The sequence below is a fragment of the Macrobrachium rosenbergii genome, chromosome 10 (genome assembly GCF_040412425.1).
Source record: "Macrobrachium rosenbergii isolate ZJJX-2024 chromosome 10, ASM4041242v1, whole genome shotgun sequence".
Classification (NCBI taxonomy): domain Eukaryota; kingdom Metazoa; phylum Arthropoda; class Malacostraca; order Decapoda; family Palaemonidae; genus Macrobrachium; species Macrobrachium rosenbergii.
Window position 1 is genome coordinate 60,428,773 of NC_089750.1, and position 21,348 is coordinate 60,450,120.

The 21,348-nt window shown below is 39.7% G+C and overlaps 1 protein-coding gene across 3 annotated transcripts in view; it reads left to right on the forward strand.

The window, feature by feature from the left end:
* The window catches only part of LOC136842671 (uncharacterized), a 40,491-nt gene that overhangs the window by 8,930 nt on the left and 10,213 nt on the right, over nt 1-21,348 (forward strand). For all 3 annotated transcript variants that reach the window (XM_067110310.1, XM_067110309.1, XM_067110311.1), the window contains exons 3-7: nt 5,529-5,664; nt 6,700-6,840; nt 7,370-7,464; nt 9,599-9,759; nt 15,100-15,245. In XM_067110310.1, coding sequence (XP_066966411.1) covers nt 5,529-5,664; nt 6,700-6,840; nt 7,370-7,464; nt 9,599-9,759; nt 15,100-15,245 — 679 coding nt within the window. The remainder of the gene's footprint in view (nt 1-5,528; nt 5,665-6,699; nt 6,841-7,369; nt 7,465-9,598; nt 9,760-15,099; nt 15,246-21,348) is intronic.

Sequence of the window (21,348 nt, forward strand, 5' to 3'; positions counted from 1 at the left end):
CAGGTAAAATCTGGTCTAAGATGTATGGTCATAGAAGTGAGATTGAGTGTGTGACTGGGCTCCCACCTTTCCCTTTCTTGTACCTCTCCTCTTACAGTGGGCAGAGGATAGGTTTTCAAACCATCATATGCTGGATGGGCACAGATGCAGGTGCATGATCAGCCATTCTATTTTGTCCATTGTTATGATCTAATGGAAGCAAGTCCTGCCCTGTCTCTAGCAAGGGGAGAGGTTGGTTGGCAATAAAACTAACCCATTATTTATCTTAGCTTTGTTGCCTCTGACATAGTGTTCGCCCAAGCCTTTTTTTAATTATGTTGCTTTCACACCCATTACTTTGAAAAGCCCAGAAGTTTTGACAGTTGAGCACACATTTGTTCCCGTGATCAGAGGCATGGGACTGCTTCCTTTGCTCGACATTACACAACCAGGAAAAAGTCCAAGGTGAGGCAAACCTCAAGTCGGTTAGGAAGTCTACTCAGATCCTCCCACCAAACAGTAAGTCTTCCTATGTAAAGACCAATGGTTTGTATTCGTGTAGGAATAAATGACAAAATTTGGAAGTAATTTGTATTTTTCCTAACGTATAAACCTGAAGTCTCTACCTTTATTGGCCACCTCTAGCCACCCCTCATTCTGATACCTGGGCTATTAAGCAAGTGGATGCATAACTCAGCAACGGGGCGTGGTGAGGGCACCCCTCACCCCTCCCACCCATAGTGTAACTACCGGACAACCTTGTTGTGTAGAATAGCCTGCTCCAGCTTGCACTGAAGGTAATTCCTATGTAAAGACCTCAGGTTTGTATGTTAGGAAAAATACAAATTACCTCCAAAATTTGTCATATATTAGCCATTGCCACTAGCAATATAATTTTGGAACAGGTACACATTGCAGAACAAAGAGATAAGTTCCATAAAAGTGACAAAGTTATTACTTTACAAATTTCTTCAATCTTGTGGTTGTTGAAATGGGTAGTTTTAATGCATAAAACAGTACATGTAATTGGGAAGAATATGAAACACCCCATGATAAGGGAAGCCTGCAGTCACACTTGTTGTGCTCTCACAATTCTAATACTATGGTAAGCCAAGACAGAAGTAGTCTTGAAAGATTAAGAAAAATGTGGAAGCAGTAGATCTGCGTTTTAAAAGATGAACAATTGTAACAGTTGAAGAGAAGCAGCAAGGGAATTTATTTGCTGTTTTAGAATGAAGCATTGGTGTTCTGTTTTTATATTATCATTCAACACCTTTTACTGTCAGTTTGTTTCAGTGTTGATTTTTCTTTATATATTCTTAAAACCTGCAGCTCCAAAAAATGGTGATGTGTAATTTTTTGTTTTTGTTTTGATTGTGCTACATGTAACTTTTATCTTTCGCTCGTTTAGTGTAGGGTTCGCATTACTCTAGTCGTGGTTGTCCTTAAGTAATCTTTGGGATGAAAATAGTTTTTATTTGTGCTGGTGCATTATTAACTGGTACAATCAGTTTGATTTGCGTATTATTTTTGGTCTTGGGCATTTGCAAAGAATAACATAGCTTTTTTTTTTTTGTAAAGTTTTTATTTACAGCATTTAATTGCTAACCATAATCTTTACAGAAAGTGAGGGAGTAGAAGCAAGGATCTTTGTTGATCTAGTGTATTAATTTTGCTTTTACATGCCTGAGATGTTCAGGCTAATGGAGTGATGCTTGTTCTTTGTATGAGTTGAAAATGACTAATGCCAGCAGGTAGTTAAAGGCCACTTAATATAAAGGAGCATACAGCATAGATAGTTGCTCCAGGCAAGCATACAGTTCCAGGTGGGTAGACCCTAATGATTTCAAGTGCGGTATTCTAGCTGAAGTAGTTTAGATTCAGTATCTCCCAAGATAAACAGCAGCAATGGGGTTAATGGTAGTTATGTCTGGTAACCATTAAATGACTGATGCAGTAACAGTACAGTTAGCATCCACTGATAGTAGTTGAGGTGGTTTTAGCTTGGGCTGTAACAGCGAAGCCATGAAATCTTACATTAAAAATACCTTTGAGGCTAATGATAACAACCCGTCTCACTTGCTCTTTAAGAAGAGGGCCAGTCAGAATTGGAAAGAAGGGAGAGTAACTGGACCCGATTTTGGAAAAGGGAATATTCTATTCTTGGATGTGGCCAGTACAGATGGAGTCAAGTAGATGTCATCGTGATAGTGCCATTCAACCTGAGAAACTTAGGAGACATAGCCAACTTGGTCAGTAATAGTACTAGTAACAAACAGAGATACAAAGGCAGTCAGTTCTGGTCCTTGACCTGGACATTGTTAACTCAATTTCAGTCATGGATGCTGTATAGGATGATTGAGTCATAGTGAACAGAAGGAGACCTTGCCAACTTGGTCAACAATGGTAGTAATGACAAACATAGGTACAAAGGCAGTCAGTTCTGAGTCCTTGACCTGACATTTTACACAATTCCAGTCATGGATGCTATATAGGAGGGTTGAGTCATAATGAACAGAACTGAAAGTAGTTTGCAGCAGCCAGAAACTGGTTGAGGACTGGAGTCGACTGGACTGGGCCAAACTTGTGGTATAGGAGATAATTGTCAAACAATGGCAAGGATGAAAAACAACTCAGGATGGCCCAATAATACTGTAATCAGGTAGACAAAAAAGATATTACACAAAGTTTCTTAGATATGCAATAGTTGGAGGTTGAAGTCCAGTCAGGTGGCTGATAATGCACCGTCTGGATAATGGCTGCTATTCAGGAGAATGGCAAGAAGTCTGACTTGACAGTTGATTGTGATTAAGTAAACATGAAGACAAGGGATGGCATTGGTTTCACTTGACAAGTGATTTAATGTGATAGAATTGTGAATATGATTAACAAGCAGGACACCACTAACATAAAAATTACTTGGGTCATAAGTTTAGGTACATCAGAGAGTTCATGATAAGGATTTTGATGATGAGTGAATAATGTTTTATGATGTACAGAATCTAATCAGTACGTCAGAATCAACATACAAAAAGTACTTGACCTTGGACCACAAAGTCAGCGTCATGCAGAAGCAATTTATGTTGTTAATACCTGGGTCCTTCGAGGTGTCTACCATTGGAGATTGTGGGTATGAAGGCCACAGCTTGGTGGAACCCATAAAGTTTCACTTGTTTGATTGCCTTAAGTTAGGAATGGTGTTATCTATTCTTTATTTCTTTAAGGACACCATAATTTCCATTGATTTAGAGGACATGAATTTTCAATTACTGTAGTTCCTGTAGCTGAAAGGGCCAAGTCTGGCCACTGTAGATCCTGTGCTATGGTTCCTCAGATCTACATTCCTCCTTGCCTTCATTTTGGCAGAGCGCATCAGTTAATTTCATGGATTATTTCCTTAGGTTAGTAGTGCATAGCTTTTTAGCTTATATTTCATAGTTCAATTACTCATTTCAGAATTGGGCAGTCAGAAGGAGTTTCACTTTACTCTTACCTATGGTGTAATCAGATTTAAAGTGTTTCTTTCTACTTTAGTCATCTTCAAGAGTAGGTAGTAAGGCAGGTGGTTGTATTTTCCTACATACTACATTTCCCAAAAAGCAAATTTTGTTTTGTACAACACAAACCTAACATTAGGTCCCTCCTCCTTCCTTTTATATATTTTAAATTTCGAAGTTATGGTCCACTTGGGACTGAGGCAAAATAAATTAGTGATATTGGGGAAGCATGTAGTTCTCAGCTGCCTAGAATCAGATGTGTTGTCTTCAAATGTACTCTAGTTTCTTAGGTGGTCTGTTTTAAAGAACCCAGTATAGCTATAGGCATTTGCAAGGCAGTGATTTATACTGTACTTTGCGACATAAAATTGGTTTTCCAGAATGTTATTAGTCCTGTTTCTTCCAGTTAGTACATAAGGAATCTATGGTTCTTTAAAGCTGAAAGGATAGTGCAAAGCAGGTGTTGAGACATGGAAGGTCACTCTGATTAGGATAGAAGTCATGCAAGGGAATGTTGGCTGCCATTTCATGATTCAAGGAATAGTTTGACATTGCTGCAGCCCCATGCTATGGTTGTGATCTAAGAGGATCACTAGTTCCTGATACTGTACTTGATATGGATCTGGTTGTTTTTAATTTTTTATTATTAATATTATTAAAAAGTAGTCAGGATCACTAAGCCACATTTCTAGCCTTCTGGGGCTTGTATCAATAAGTAAAAAATGGTGTAAGATAAAGTATAAGAGGCTGAACGAGCTTTGGCGGAAGAGACCAAAAGGAACTGAAGAGCAAAAGGCAGAGGGCAGTACAGCAGAAAGCTAAGAACCTTCAGGACCTTCTACAGTGTGGGATACTAGGTTCGTTAATTGTACAAGGGACTTTCAGGAAAACCTAACTGATACTTCATGTGTAGATCTGCTGCCCATTGGATAATTCTGATTTCTTGCTTGTAGTTTATGTTAAGTAATAATAGAAGAATTTTGTGCCATTGAAAATGGAGTCATAGTAAAGTTTTATAATTATGGGAAGAAAATTAGTGTACTGTATTTTAAAATTAGGTGTTTTATGATAGCCTCTAAATATATTTGGTGTAAACAGAGAATTTAGGAAAGATTGTGTAATGCTGTTATAGAAAAGAATTCCTCTTCTTTAGAAAGAAAGAAGCAGCATCAGGTGCATAATTTTTAGGGATAAAAATAAGTTGCACATGATGCTGATACAGTTTCATTATGTGTATGATCAAGTGTCACATGAAAAGTATTACTGTAAAGGAGTACACCAAGTGTTACGTTTATGATCTAATATTCAGGGATCAAATGTGATACAGTACAAATATGTAAGTCCCTACAAACTACACAAATACTTATACAGTATAAGATGGATTATGCACTAGGCAGTCCCCGGGTTACGATGGACTTGACATATGTTAATCCGATCTTACAATGCTTTTCAAAAATATTAATTAAAAAATCAGTTCAGTCTTAAGGTGAAAATTCCAAAGTTAAGGTGGATTCCGACTTAAGGCGACGTCAGGCTGGAGACTAGTTTCTAAGCAGCGTAGCTGTACGCAACCGGTAGGGTTCACTATAACGAGGTGAGAAAACTGGTTTAGGTTGCTGTACGCGACCAGGAGGGTTCGTTATAACGAGGTGAGAAAGCAGGTTAGTATGTTATCAGGGCAGTGCTTTTAATTAAAAACCTGAGGTTTTTCTCCCCAGGCTAACATAAGTCGTCCTCTCTCTCTCTCTCTCTCTCTCTCTCTCTCTCTCTCTCTCTCTCTCTCTCTCTCTCTCTCTCTCTCTCTCTCTCTCTCTCTCTGAGATAAGAGAGAGAGAGATTTTTATGCATATGTAACATGTAAGTTTATTTGTTGTGTATAGATTTAAAGATAAATGTGATGTTACTTTGTCATTCATTTTTTCATATTTTCCATTTATTTTTTTTTTTTTGCATTTAAATAACTAGGAAAATATATAGTAAAATATAGTAAATTAGGTAAGATTTTAGCACAATTCTGCACCTTTCTCAATCTTTTTTTGTTATCTTTTACAGTGCTGATACAAATGCTGCATTGTATGAATTGGATGATAATGAAGCCATTAGCATGGTATTTCTTCTTTTGGATGTTGAGTATCTTGCAAAACATGGCTTCAAGTATTGCCAGTACATCTGCAATGGAAGGTTGAAGGTAGGCAAACTTAACTCATATCTTATGGCCTTATTAGAAAAGTCACTGCGACAATTGAACTTTTATGTTCTTCATGGAACTAAACATAGATTAAATATTTTTTTAACCTAGCTACAGTATTTCATTTTAGAGTCAAGCTCAAATTTTGGCAATTATTCATCCTTGTGGACCTAAAAAAAATAATTTTTAGATTTGTATTGGGAGTACAGTATAATTTTTTTGATAGATGATATAGATGATTCATATGCTCCAGCCTGGAACCTGTAAGGAGGATATCTTCAGCATCTTAGAAGTGATTAACCCAGTCTGTGGGCACAACCATTGAGTTGTGCAACCTAACCTGATCTTTCATTCTCAAATGAATATTTGTTGCATTATTCTGACATTGAACAAAGAGATACATGAGATAGGTGAGGGTAGAGGGGGATGTTCCTTTATTGTAGTATAATAGTGCATTTCTTGGGGAAGTAACTTGAAGGGCTAATATTTTTCATGTACTTAATTCTCTTTTGTTAATAAATTTTTTAAAAATAATGCTTGTCAGACCACAAGAATATCTGAACATTTTTGATGCAGGCTTTACATTACCTTATCAGTAAGTAAGCTTTTTGAGAGGTAGTATAATTTAGTAAATCCAAAATACATTGTAATAAATGGGATGGGGAACTAATAAAGGATTGACAATATCCTGCCTGAAGTTCATGTTTTTAAGTTGTTACAACAAACATATTCAAGGACTGATTCAGTGATTTTCTGCTATTTGGTTGAACTTATGAAATGGAATCATAGATATGAGTTGGAAAGAGCCGGGGGCGACACCACTGGACAACTTACTTCATTGAAGATGGTTAGAGTAAATATTAGGCTTTGGTTACATACTGTGAAGTGAGTAGATGTCGCAGGCTTCTTGTGAGATGTAGGGTTAAGGATAACAGCTGAGTTGTTTGTGACTGTCAGAAGAGCTGTTACCATTTGAGGCCGCCTTATTAACTGTGCATCTATATGATTCCATTATGTATTTCTTACACCTCTAAGGAAACGATGGATGTGCTGGTGACTGTTGTGAAGCATACTAAAGAGTCATTGTCATCTGTGATCGAAGCTCTGTATATTATAGGACGATATGACTTGTTGGAAGATCATTTAGGTCTACGCATTGATCAGAAATTTAGCACAGTAAGTTTTTTTTCAGTAAAACATAACAATTTTGTACCTTTTGTTGTCAATACTTTCTTATAGGCATCCTATACCCCCAAAGAGCATTTTGCATGCCATTATTTTATGGTACGTTATAAACGTTGTAAACCACCTTTGTGAGCTGTGATACTTTGATTTCACAATTTACTGTTTATTATCCTTTACAAGCATTGACATTTTGAGTTTGTTTCTTTTACAGTAATGTTGAGACCAAGAGATAGTGTATGGCTTTCCTTACACCTGCTTATATCACTTACCACGGTGTTTAATAAAATATGTAGTTTAAGTACTTCAAAACTGGATTAACCTAGATAGTTTTAGTGTTTTTGTCATTTCAGGGCAGTGCATAGTGTATTTTGCTGCTACTTAGCATTTAGCATATATAATCATAAGTGGTGAATCAGATAATTAAGATGTACAGTACAGTAATTACAGTTTAGGATCATTTCTTAGTTGTAAAGTTTTCTGATCATGTATTCTCTGTTCTGTGAAATGTTAATGTTTCCAGGTGTTTACTGACAGTATTGATGAAGACAGGAAGGCACTGTATTGTGTGTTTGCTGGCATGGCACAGGAAGAAGCAGACTGCATAATTCAGGCAAGGTATGCAGTAAAAATGTCTAAATGCACTTCCTATGAGTGATGTATCATATCTTTCAACTTAGATTATTGATTAATTGCCATTTGTAAAATAATGAAACGGTTATAAAAATTATCACCATATATATAATTATATAACATTAAACAAAGACTCAAAATATTAAATTAGACTGATGTTCAAGCTTTTACTGCAGTCACAGGACAAGATTATTACCCTCTTAGAAACCTTTAGGCTGTTTTGTGATTATGAACTTAGACAACGTGTTGGTAGCATCTTTGTTAGTTTTGAGGCTTTGATTCAAGTTTTTGTCAGTCCCCCAATAAGATGAATGCATTTGTTATTATGGAATTGATGGGCTTACTAACAAGTACTTTAACAGTTTGCCACCTCAGTAAACTTGAGACTGCTTTCATGCTCAGAGTAATTTGCATGTGGTAGTCATTTGTGATAGAGGTGTATGTACAGTCTTTGTCCATACTGGCAAACTAGGATTGCCGATGTTTGCAAAACTTTTAAAGATAGTGTGGTTATTTGAATGTGTCCTTGATATATTAACTGTAGTTAATTTCATTGTTTATTGCCTAATCTAATGTTCTGTTGGGGAGGAGGACTGTCAGCCCTTTTTGTCATCTTTGGGAAGGGTCCCTTTTTTCTTTCCTTACAGCAGGCTTGATGTTTATAATGATGTTCTTCTTTCTTAGACTGGGAGTCATTGAGTTGTCTAATCTCTCCCCTGCTACGAGTATTGTTCCATGAATATCTTCACATGCAAATTACAAAAAGCACAATGGCTGATTCATTGTATCTTAATATTGGTTTGTATATACATAAGAAGAGGGGTTTAAAGACTCCATTTTGATGCATGCATTTCCAAAAGTTAATGAAAATAACAGAAAATGTAGCTCCAAATGAAAATTAACAGATCTATTGGTGATATATGCATCAATAATTATTTTTAAACCACTTTTCGTAAGTATAAACAAACCAGTATCAGACAAGGGATCAATAGTTTTGCTTAATTGTAATTTGACTGCATGTGCAGATATTCGTGGCTGAATACTCAAAGCAGGGGAGAGACAAGACAACTCAATGACTTGTCTAAGAAGGAAGAACTTCATTATATCCTTCCCAAAATCTACAAAAAAAAAAAAAAACTGCCTTTCCAACTCCCCAGCAGCATGTTACATTAGGCAATAAACAATGGAATTAACTACAGTTAATAAAACCCCCATAATTAACTGGGTCAAACACTATACAAAATTGTGATGCTGAAGCAGCATCAGTGTTCAATCTGTCCTATTTATCTTTGCATAAATTTAAATATATGCACATATATACTGTACATATTTAAGAAAACAATGGCAGTACTGTATGGTAATGGATGCCAAAATGCTCTGCAGACTATTCAAGGAGGATAAATAATAAAAGGTGAGAAAAAGCTGGAAAAGAAAACAGGCAAGTAGTAGTCATTCATGGAAGATTGCTTGCATGAGGAAATTGTTGGTGGAATAACTTTCATAATATTCCAAGAACATCTCTTAAGCATATAGTAAAATGAAAGTAACAAAAAGAACACCAGTCACAGCATATGAGAATGCTACTCACAGTCATGAGTCTGTAATTACAACACCAACAACGGCACAAGTAGAAATGCTGCTTGTGGTCATGAGCTGGCGGTAAGACAAGCTGAAATCCCATGACGAGAAAAGCAGGTGTACTGTAGGATGAGCAGCATCAATGAGTATCTTCACGTAGTAGAGTATTGGATGAGCTTGAGCAGTAAAACCATTCTTTTTAGGATGTTTTTACTTCTTGCGGCTGGATGTGTCCTGCTCAGTTAGAGGATATTTTATAATGACAGTGATGGCAGGTAAGGGATTGTCAATACTTTAGATTCTGTGCAAGGTAATTTACCTCCTTTTATATAGACTGTATTGTAGTTACCGATTTCTTAATTGTAGTTTAGGCTATGTAAAATATTTTAAGTAAATTGAGTCACAGTATTTTTATTTGGAAAAGTGAATTAGAATATATAAAATTATCCTGTATAGAAAATTCTTGTGCCGCAGGATAACTTTATTCAATAAAGTTCACTTTTTAGTAATGATGTAGATTGTTATATGCTATCTTTTGCAGACTGAGGCACTGGTCTTGTCCAGAATCGGGTCGGCCACTTGAGGAAACGTTTGCCAGGAATCTCAGTATAGAAAACTACTATCATCTGATTACAGATCTTTACGATGGGCTAATGGATGAAAATAAAGAAACTTTAGCTTTATATTTGCATCCATTTATCCGTAAGAATGATCATGATTTTTTAACACTGAATTTATATGATAACATTAGGTACAAGGTAAATAAAATTTGCATTATTGTCCTCTTGATATATGGAAATCTTTAAAATTGTCAAAGGAAATTTTCTTGAAATGATCTTGAAACTAGGTATATCATTAGAGTGTTCATTAAGAAATCTAATCTTTGTACCTCACAGAATTATTACCATCACTGTAATTCTCTCATGTTTGAAGGTGGCTTAGAAACTGATGGATATACTGTACTGTAGTATGATGTTTCTTTGTTCCCTTATGTTTTTACACTCTTTTTTCACTGTTACTTCTAGTTTGCATGATATTAGTTGGTGTTGCTTAAATATTCATAATATTTACAGTACAACCATTCCCTTCCCTTGAGTTAGTGTTGTGTAATTTTGTCTTTTTTTTTAATTGTTTGCTTTATTAGCCTCTGATAATCCATTTTATTGTACAGTATTTTAAAATTGTTCATGTTATTAGCCTCTGATAATCCAGTTTATTTAACCCTGAAATATGCACAGCGCTGTAGTGGGAGCCTCTTAGCACCTTAGTAATACAAAGGAGGGACTTGTTAAATTCATTTTTATAAATAATAGTCACGATTTAATACTGTACTCTAAAGGTTTAAATGAAACAGAGGTTTTGACCCTTGAACATTAGGTAATTTTGCTATTGTGACTTCACTGAATCAGATGCTACTGCTGTAATCAACTTCTCTCCTGCCAGAGTCTGGAGGCATTCTTCTCTGCTTTCACCTGTGTATATCTTGATTCCATCACTTTCTCTTTTGTACGCATGGTTTCCTTGTAAGACAGTGCAGTTTGCCTTACCCTCTCAGTTTTATTTACAACAGATAAAGTCATTGTTTTGGCCAATACTCCCATGTGCTTGGTTTTGTGGGAAATCATGTATGTATTATTGTTACAGGAATTTGTTTGTTGATTCCTTTTTTTTTTTTACGTGGCAAAAATATTGATGTTTGCAGCGTAGATTTGCTAACATTTACCCTGAAAAGTTGTACAGGCACTTCTAGTGTTTTTTGCAAAGCACATAGACAATATACAAAAGATTCTTTTCTACATTGATCCTATGGATCTCACCAGCATGTTTTATGCCTAGTATGAAACTTTCATGCTTTCTCTTTGGTCTCTTCCTGCGGTTCTCTTTTAATCAGCCTTATCTTGCTCCAATTGTCAGTTCTCACTTGAGAACAAACCCTTCAGGTGAGTCCTTCAGGTGTGTCAAGAAGTGACTCTGTTAAACTATTTTTACTATAAATAGTACACGGGTGTGTATATGCGCTAACAGTTTCGTACAAATGCTCTTTCCCCTGATGGTGTGCGCACTTATACCAAATACAGGCAGTTCCTGGTTAACGGCGGGCTTGGTTAACAGCAATTCGGTTTTATGGGGCTTGTCTGGCGATGAAAATCGGCAATTTTCAGCACCGAAAATCGCAGATTTCCGCTTATCGGCGCCGATACATACCTAATGGAGGCGCCGATAACCGAAAATCGCCGATAACCCCCGAAAATCGCCAAATAAGCCCCGAAATCGCCGATTTTTGGTTAGTGGCGATTTCCGGTTATCATCACACCCTCAGAAACAGAACCCCGCTGATAACCGGGGACTGCCTGCAGCTGTTTTGTTTTAGCACTTATCATAAACATTTAGCTAAAGTCCAGTCAAGTATCATTTGCTTCTCAACTCATTTCTCTGTTTTGCATTCAACTTTGTTTTGAAACATTAAAAAGTAACTTGTAGTTTGATGTTTCAGCAGTAGTGGAATGTGCTTTTGTTGCACCTTTTGTTTTCCAAATGTATCAAAGTACATTTTCAGTGTCGCTGAAGGTGAACTCTAGAAATTTTTTATCAAAAATATATACAGTATATGTAACTATGTCTCCTGGTATACTGAGATAAGAGCATTATAATTTTCTAATTTTATATAAGTAACTTACCAAGTAATTACTAGCTAGCGATTATGCCCGCACAGCATTCTTAAATTCAGAATTCGATGCAGCGCATCAGTTGCAGAGTTGGGGGGTGACAGGCCCCTCCCACTAAAATGGGGAGCATGGAAGTGACTCCTAGCTAATGGCTTCATTCTGTTTTATGCTGCACTACTGACAACACGTCGGTCTCTTAAGTCCTACCTGCTTCGCCGGTTATTTCATGTTTGCTGAAAGTCGGTGAAGTATTTCGCTTTCTTGTAGCTCAAGCTGCTGTTTTGGTTTTCGTCAGTTAATTTAGGCTTTGTGATAGTTAGTTATGTCTAATTCCGGCTCTTGCAGCTTTCACTATTGTAGCGAAGGCTGCAAGGTTAAGCTAACTAAACTTTGCTATGATGCACATACCATTATGGGTGCACTAATTGTAGAGGGCAGGTGTGTTCTGGGAGAATACGTGTGGGGAATGTAAGGATTGGGATGAAAGTAAGTGGAAGGTTCTTGAGTCATCTTAGTAAGCTTGAGAAGAATAGGAAGAGGAAGGCAGCTGTTTGGGCCGAGAGTAGGGGGTCTGTTAGCCAAGATTCTTCATGTAAGCCTAAGTCAGACTTTACCCTTGCAATTCCTTCAACTCCCGGTCACACTCTTTTCTCCAGTTCTCAGCCCCCCCTCCTGTCATTCTACATACTTCCATGCTTAGCTCCCGTGCCTATTACCCCGATGCCATTGCCAACATTGAATCCAGGATCGAATCCAAGTTTGATAAGAAGCTAAATCTAGTTGTAAGTTCAGTGTCGGAGATAGGGGCATCCCTAAAAGTCCTTATGGACAAAGTGTTTAGTGAAAAAGTGTCCAGTGAAGTGCAAGTGGAGGAGGTGGTTTCCTGTCCTGCCGGTTCTCCTAGACGAAGATCACTGTCCCGCTCCCCTAACCCTGGGAGAAGACATACCGGAGGTCCAAGGGAGGCTGGTGGGGTTTGCCCACAGGTTGCTGCCCCCCTCAGTCAAGCCTGTTGCAAAATTCCAGGCTTCAACAGACTACCGTTGGAAAGACTTGTCTCTGGATGTGCACCACGTGTTGTCTAGTTCGGACTCAGATTCTGATCATGGGCGTCAGACGCTTCCTAGATTCGTCCCGGCTACTGAAAAGGCACATGGACAACACAGTTCGGTCTTCCCTGTTGCCTATGCGGCTCTTTTTCAATTCCTGCTGGCGAGTTTTGCTGCCTTTTTCATGCCAGCTGCCCCTTCATCACCTGCTTCTTCCTTCCTTATGAGGAGCCTTCCTGAAGATCACTCCAGGCTTCCCAAGATGGTTCTTTCTTCATCCTCCAAGAAAGCGATGAAAGAAATTGAAGACAGGCTGAAATTGAAGACTGGCTCTCAACGTCATATGCCACCAGGGAAGCTCCCTCACTGGGAGTCGCTGCCCCCCTCCCAAGGGGACTTCTCCAGCCTTATCGACTCTTCTCGTCGTTCGGCCTTCGCTTCGGCGAAAGTTTTGTTCTCTTTCTCCGAACTGGACGACCTTGTTAAGAACCTCTTCAAGGTTTTTGAGGTGCTGAGTTTTCTTGATTGAACAGTAGGAGCCATTGCAAAGAAGATCGAGGACTTCAAGGGTCTTGGACAGGTACTTTGCAATAGACCTGTTTGATGTGCTATCTTGCACAGACAAAGCCATCAGGGATGGCTCTTTGGAACTCGCGGACCTTTTCTTTATTTGGGGTTCTTAGAGAGAGAACTTTGGTGCTCCTTCACCACCAGGGGAGTCACACCTTCTCAAAGGTTATTTGCCCCACTGGATCCTCTTCACTTTTTCTCTCAGTTGATTATGGAAGAGATAACATCGCACCTCCAGAAGAAATTCTCTTAGCCCAGTCTGTAAAGCATCCCAAGAGTTCTTCATTGTCATCTTTTGTTCCCAGGATGGTCTCTCCACTGCAACAGCATCCTTTTCGAAGCCCACGTCGCAAGTTAGGCCTCGCTCCAATGTACGGTTCCAATCTAGAACCATTAAGAAGAGCTCCTCTAAGTTGTCATCCAAAAAGTGAACCAGAAGTCCTTCATGTGCTGGTAGGAGCCAGACTTCTCCATTTTTGGGGGAAGTGGGATCATAGGGGGCCAGACCAATAGATCGTCAAGGTTTTAAAGGAGGGCTACTGCTTCCTGTTCTTGGAGAACCCTCCTTTGGTCACCTCTCCCATCGTCTTGACGGCCTACTCAAGAGGCCTGGAGAAACATTTGGCCTTTTTGAAGGTAGTATCCTCTCTCCTTCTGAAGAGAGCCATAGAAGAAGTCGAGGACATACACACTCAGGGCTTCTACAATCGTCTGTTTGTGGTCCCCAAAACGTCGAGAGGTTGGAGACCAGCCCTAGATGTAAGCGCCTTCAATCACTTCATAAGGAAGACAAAGTTCAAGATGGAGATGAACCAGTCAGTCATGGCTTCCATTTACCCAGGCGATTGGATGATAACCTTGGCATGCAATATCCCCATCCATCTGAATTCCAGGAAGTGTCGCAGGTTCATCTTCCAGGGAAAAGTCTTCCAGTTTCAGCCTCTCCACAGCTCCTCAAGTGTTTCTCAAGTCCTCTCCCCTCTCGCCAAATGGCTCCACCTGGTCAGGATCAACATCAGCCTTTACCGTCTTCGATCCCCTTTGAAGAAGTGCATGAAGGACCTACAGACAATTCTGCACATTATGCAGAACTAGGAATCCTTTTAAATCTCCAGAAGTCTCAGTTAGGCCCGACACAGGAGATTATCTATTTGGGGATGATTCTCAACTCTCATCTCAAACTTTTCAGGCTTTTCCATCCCCCAAGAGACTCACAAACTGCCTCCAGACGATACACAGTTTCCTCGGCCTCTTTCCATGTTCGGCCCATCAGTGGATGAACATTCTAGGGACTCTGTCGTCTATCAAAACCTTCGTCAAGTTGGGTAGATTGAATACGAGGGTTCTCCAATTCTACCTCAAAGCCAACCAGGACAGAAAGACTCAACCAGACTCTGTTATGTTTCCCATCACTCAGGAAATATAAAAATGACAATTTTATAATACTTTATATATACTTACCAAGCAATTACTGAATCAGAGCCCGCCCCCTCCCTTTTCATGGACATTAAGGAGTAAAATAGATTAAAGCCGTTGGCTAGGAGTTGCTACCACACTCCCGTTGCAGTGGGCGGGGCCTGTCACCCCCGCTCTGCAACTGAGGCATTGCAACGAATTTTGAATTTAGGAATGCCATGCGAGCATTATCATTAGCTAAGTAATTACTTGGCAAGTATATATAAAACTTTATTTTATTATAAAAATGTCATTTTAGGTAAGTATGATCAATCTTTCTCATACTTTTAAAATTTTTTCAGGTCGAATCCAGCAGTCAATGCAAGTGCCCATCCTGCCAAGTTGGAATGTAGAAACTACATATCCTCCTCCAACCTGCTATCCTCATGGATTGTGCATCATTATAAATGTTAAATCTTTCATGAAGCCAAGAGTAGAAAATGAAAATGTAAGGCGAATACAGTACTATATTAGTTTTAGGTCATAAATATGAAGTTGACTAGTAGTGTTTGTTTTTATTGTCAGGCTGTATTTCTTTTACTTTGTCAGGGGAGGCAACTCTGTTTCCCAGCTTGTTAGATTTTGTCATTTACTTTGTCATGGACGGCATCTGTTGTCTAGACTGGTGACTTTGTCACCAGCCACAATAGATATCACACATTATTTTTAAATGTTGAGGTGAGCCCCTCTTCTGCTTTAATGTTTGTTTAATCATTCTTTTTTATTCTTTTTATTTATTGTTCTTTGACAAATAGATTTCAATTAGAAGTAACCTAAGCGTCATCCATTTAAAAGTTGTAGATGGGAGACTCTTGACTACCTATCTCTACTATGACATGAAGGATGAATTTATTCAACTCATTCTTGCCTCCAGTGAGAAGTTTTTGGCTTCCGTTCTAGAGCTTGTGCTATTTATATGCACATTGGGGCTAAACATGGGATAGTGTGGTTAAGTTGTAAAGATATGTGCATGGTATGAATTGGTGAGATAATAATATCTGTAGATCCTGAATGGAACATAAATTTTTGAAATGAATCTTACCCAATTTTTGAAATGAATCTTAACTCTCTATCATGATAACTGTATTTCCCGCATCAGGCAGGAGGATGATAGTGTGTGAAAAGTAAAGATTTAACAGCATCATTTAGTTTGAACCATCTATTCACCCATCCCTTTCAGGTCATTTGAGTGTCTATAGTTTTCCACTCAGTTTTTCTCTCATCGGTCTGCGAGGACACACTGGAGAGCGTTTACGTGATTTCGTTGATTAGGTCATTATCTGAATTTAGTTTGGGTTTTCTGAATTTTATGCTTGTCATTGTACATAGGATATCTTCCAAAGATGAGAAAGACAAGTTGCTTTGAATCTGTAAGGTAAGAGTGTGCATACCTGGCTTTACTCTTCAATTTACAACAGTCACAACCAATGGAACAGCCAATAGGAACAACGATAGCTACATATTGGTTGGTCAGATGAAATAATGAATATTTATTTAAAGTATAAGCAGATAAGAATAGGGAAAAGACAGAAAAGGATTCTTCTAAATTTAGGACAGGAAGTGAGGTTAGGAGTAAGTTTCTCATTTTTCACAAGCTTTCAAATAGCAGCTATTGCCTCTCTTCCTGTTTTCCTACTAATGCCTCTCCTTCAAAGTTTCCCCTCTCAAAGCTCCCTGTATTGTTCAGGATATGAGATTTGACAAATTAGAAGCAGATGCAGCTAGTCTTAGGGCTACTTGCTGCTTTACTGGCCCAGTTTAGTCTTCCTTTTTCAGGTTTCCACCTTTGCGGCAGAGAAAGTGCCAACACCCTCCCTCCCTGTTAGCTATACCCTAGCCACGGCCTGCGACGCTTCTTCTACTGTTGGAGGTACAGGGAAGCTGGGTATGTCCAGGAGTGGAAACAGTTTGTGCCTGTTGTCATCTTCCTCTGGCCAACCTGGCATGTGTCATGCACAGGTTGGCACTTGGTCACCGAAAGATAGGCATGACAAGATCAAGCAAATTTCATTAAAAATTAGTTAACTAATATCTCTAACTTTATGGGGATCTTGTTGCAGAAAAGGGTAATGTTCAAGGATTAAAATAAACAGACTGATGAAAAATTAAATAAAGTAATGCTAAAGACGATTAAATTATAAATAAGGAAATTCAGTGTCAGTTCATATAAAGTAATAACAGTATGAAAGAGAAAGCTATAAAGTAAAACTGTTACAGGTTAAATAGCTCTGCACATAACACAGTGTAGTGTGCGTACAAGTGTGTTTGTGGTGTGAATACTTAGGAACCAGGAACCAAGCAGGAGTTAGATATGCTAGGTAAGGTTAAGGGCACACACACAGTATCCAATTTTGTATCCCCTAGGCCTTGCTGGAGGCCACGTACCCTTGGCGATCCCTGTCCGGATCTTCTTGTAGTCTTTCTCTGCAAGAGGAATTAGTATACTCTCGGAGGCATTCTCTTGACATCGAACGTTCGCTGGAGAGCAGGCACTCACCTGCCAAGAGGCGCGCCTGCCTGCCATCAGACACGCACTTGACAGCAGGTGCTCGTCTGATGCCGAACGCTTCCGTAGGGTTAGGCATTCGCCTGGCATCAGATGCTCGACTTCCTCTTCTCAGTCTCCAAGGCTGTCTGACACTGCTGTTTTGCTTTAACATTTTTTGTCCAACGTGAGGGAGTTTTGTGCCAGTAGTCACAATCAGATATGTAAAAGCATTTGTTCTCCACATTCTCTTTCCTTCCTCAGGCGTTCTCATCAACTTTTGACGCCTCCCACGTAAGACAGTGCTAGTTTCTCCTACTTCTCAGAGAAGTTGAAGCTTCTATCGGTGACGCGTAGGGCATGGACGCCTCATTGTAGTTATTGTAGTTCCCCTCTTCTTAGATGTCTCACTTCCAGTCTTGGTCCCCTTCTTTGTCAACTTGGGCTACTCCTGAGCATTCTAGGCATTTTCTCCAGCTGCTTTAAACATCATGGATGCCTCAGGCTGCTTTCCAGTCTCAGAGGCAGGATTTGAAGTATTCTTGAGGCTCTTTTAGGTATTCCCGAGCATCTTTTAGGTATTCTCAAGCCTCTTTTAGGCGTTCTCGAGCCTCTTTTAGGTATTCTCGAGCCTCTTTTAGGCTTTCTATGGCCTCTTGTAGGTGTTCTCAAGCCTCTTTTAGGTGTTCTCAAGCTTCTTTTAGACATTCTCAGTCACCTTCTCAGTGCTGAGGTTTGGCATATTCACCTGTTAGTCAAGCAGATCTTTCTTTGATTGGTACTGTATCAGTTTTTTGAGGTCAGCTCCACCTCCTGCTACCATGATGTCAATGAAGGATGGTGTGAATAGTCAGGAAGGCTTTGTTTCCTGAGCAGATGATTCTTTGGTGCCAGGTGCCATGGCACAAAGTGGAGTCAACCATTCCTGTAGTATGGAACAGGTTATTTTGCTTCCTTTTAAGTCCTTTTCAAGGCATTGAAACTCCTTTCGTCTCAGGGAGGAGGGAGTTCTGCTGCTGCCACCTCTGCTTCCCAAGGATTTTCCTCTATGAGCCTTAGGCTCACGAATATGAAGTTGATGATGAGCAAGTAGTATCATCAGCTGTTCAGAGACTGATTAAGGTCTGGGCTAGCAAATTTCCTGATTTCTTTGAGGAACCAGTAGTTCAGGATTCGAGGTCCCTTAGGATTGCTAGGCTGTAACCTAAGGCATATCCCCTTCTGTCTCCAAAACAAGATAAGTTGGCACTGAACAGATTTTACATAGTGGCTAAATTGTTCCACTTGAAAGTTTCTTATAAAGGTTCTTCCCCTTTTCTTCCCCTCTTTAAGAGAAAGAGGAGAGCAATATCTTATGATACTTGGCAGTTACCCTTTATCGGAAATGGCTATCGCAGCAGTAAATGAATAGCAAGAGAGATCGTTTCCTCCCTTCTGCAAAATTTTTTGGCTGCTTAGGTAGAACACTTTCAAACTTCCTTGGGAGTCTGTGCATGCCTTTACTAATGCGGCAGTCAGGCGTAGGGAACAACTGTGTTCTCTTTGGCTGCTTCTGTCTCTTCGACCCAGAAGGCTGACGTTATTGCACATCACCCGTTACAGTCTTTACTGAACACCGTCAATATTAGGTACGATAGTGCAGGAGGTTGAGAAAGTGTAAACCAGGATCTTTTTTGCCTCACTCTCAAACATTTAGGCATACACAACCACGGCAGCAGCTGCTTCTGCAGTTAGGGCAAAGTTTCAGTGTGCCTCCCAGGCAAATGGGTAAGTCATTGGGGCCCTTGAGCCAGCTCTTTCGGACTTTCAAGAAGGACAATAAGCATCCTAGAAATTCAGCTCCTGGTAAATAATGATGCATTCAGCCCCCAGTCCCCAGTAGGAGGGAGGTTGAGCTCTTTATTCAGTTTGGCAGGATCTGGAGGCAGATACCTGGGTGGTGGAGGTCCTGAAGAAGGGATACAGCATCCCCCTTTCTTTCCCAGTCTCCAGCCAGTTTTCCTCTGGAGTTTCTCTTTTATTTCCACAACAAGGAGAAGTTCCAGATCTTGCAGGAGGAAGTAGACTCTCTTGGACTAAAAGTAGCTGTGGAAATAGACTTGGACTCATTGCCGGGGTTCTACAATTACCTGTTTCTGGTAACAAAAGCTTCGGGAGGATGGAGACCGGCACTGGATGTGTCCAAGTTGAACCATTTTGTTCACCTGACTCTATTCACCAGGGAGTGATGGATGCTTACTTCCATGTACCAATTCACCCAAATTCAAGGAAATATTTGCAGCTTGTTTTTCTGGGCAAGGTGTACCAGTTTCGGACAGTGACATTGGTCTGGGCTCAGCTCCTCAAGTTTTAACAAGAGTCCTGTTGCAGTTGGGCAAATGGGCTCACCTGTTAGGCATTCGGATGCTTCCCTACCTGGACGATTGGCTGATTCTAGCATGCAGTTTAGAGGGGAGCCTGAGGGCAAGAGATACTCTTTTAAAGTTGACAAGTGTGTTGAGAATACTGATAAATATTTCAAATTCCAATCTAATACCAACTCAGAACCTTTGTTACCTGGGAATGCTTCCTGATACCAAGAGTTTCTTGGTTCCTCCTAAGGAGAAATGCAAAGACTTTCTTTTAATTCTAGAAGAATTTCTATCCTTCACAACCTTGCCAGCCAAGAAATGGTTGTCTCCGTTAAGGCATATGGCATCATTAGAGAAGCTGGTTCTAGGTGCCAGGGTGAGAATGAGGCCAATGCAATTCTTTCTCAAGAGGCACTGGAACTAGGAAATCCATCCAGAATCAATTCAAATTCAGGTTTCAAGGGAGGTAGAGGGCCCTCTTAGATGATGGAACCATCAACCTCAATCATATTGGAGGACTAGCATTATTTTAACAAGGCTGCGTATAGGACATACACATGCTACGCATAGATACTTGATGCAAAGTGGAGAAGGGAGACAGGCCCCAATCTGTAGTTCTTGTCAAGAAGTTTTAACAGTAAAGTATTTATTAACTGATTGCCTAATTTTTACCTAAGGAGAGCTACCTCACTCTATGGCAGGTCCATGAGTGAGGCACTTGATAATAATTGTGATATCAGGAAACTAATATTGTTTTTAAAGAAAAGTAACTTTTATTTCAGAATTTAACATTTTATCAGATTTTACAGATTTATGTAATTTGTATTAAAGACTATATTTTTTTGGTACATTTTATATCTTAATTTATAGTTTTAATGAATTTTAGCTAAATTAATGTTTGATTTTAAGTGCTGAATGGCCATAGTTGCCCCAGTGCTTGGCATGTATGCCTAAAATCCATAAATCAATCCAGTTGAAGAGCCCAGACCTTGCATTACATTCTGATGCATCGTCAGAAGGTTGAGGAGCAGTTGCAGCAGACAGGCATTTAGCAGGGGTTTGGTCCGCAGAGAAACAAGAACTGGTATCATCAGTTGGAGATGTTGGCAGTGTGGAAGGCCCTGCTAGCATTAGAGGATCCAGTACTGGGCAAAAGTCAGCACTCTTTTCAGACAATTCAACAGTTCTGCTTTTCAAGTAGCATTCTCACTTGGTCAGAGGAAAGGAAGATACTTCTGTTACCCAAGTTTATGCCAGGAGAAAGGAACATCGTGGCAGACCAACAGAGCAGGAAGGACCAGATTCTGTCTTCCAAATGGACTTTGCATCCACAAATCTGCAAGGACCTATGGAAGCTATGGGGCACTCCTCTAATGGACCTGTTCACCACCAGGTCCAACAATCGCTTGGCAGTGTGCTGCTCTCCAGTCCAGGATCCTCAGGCATGGGCAGTCGAACCAGTGCTGTTAGACAGGTCTTATTTAGACCTCTATGCTTTTCCCCCATTTGCTATGATACAAAGGTTCCTAGCAAAATTCTGTGTGGCTGTGAATTCACGCATGACTTTAGTAACCCCTTGGTGGCCACCCAGAGAATGGCTCCCAGGCACCCTGCTTCTGTTAGTAGATCACCCAAGCTTCTTAACCAAGGAAAGGTCTTCTTAACCTGCCAGCAGGTATGAGGTTTCATCAAGACCTCCCCATGCTTCAGCTGAC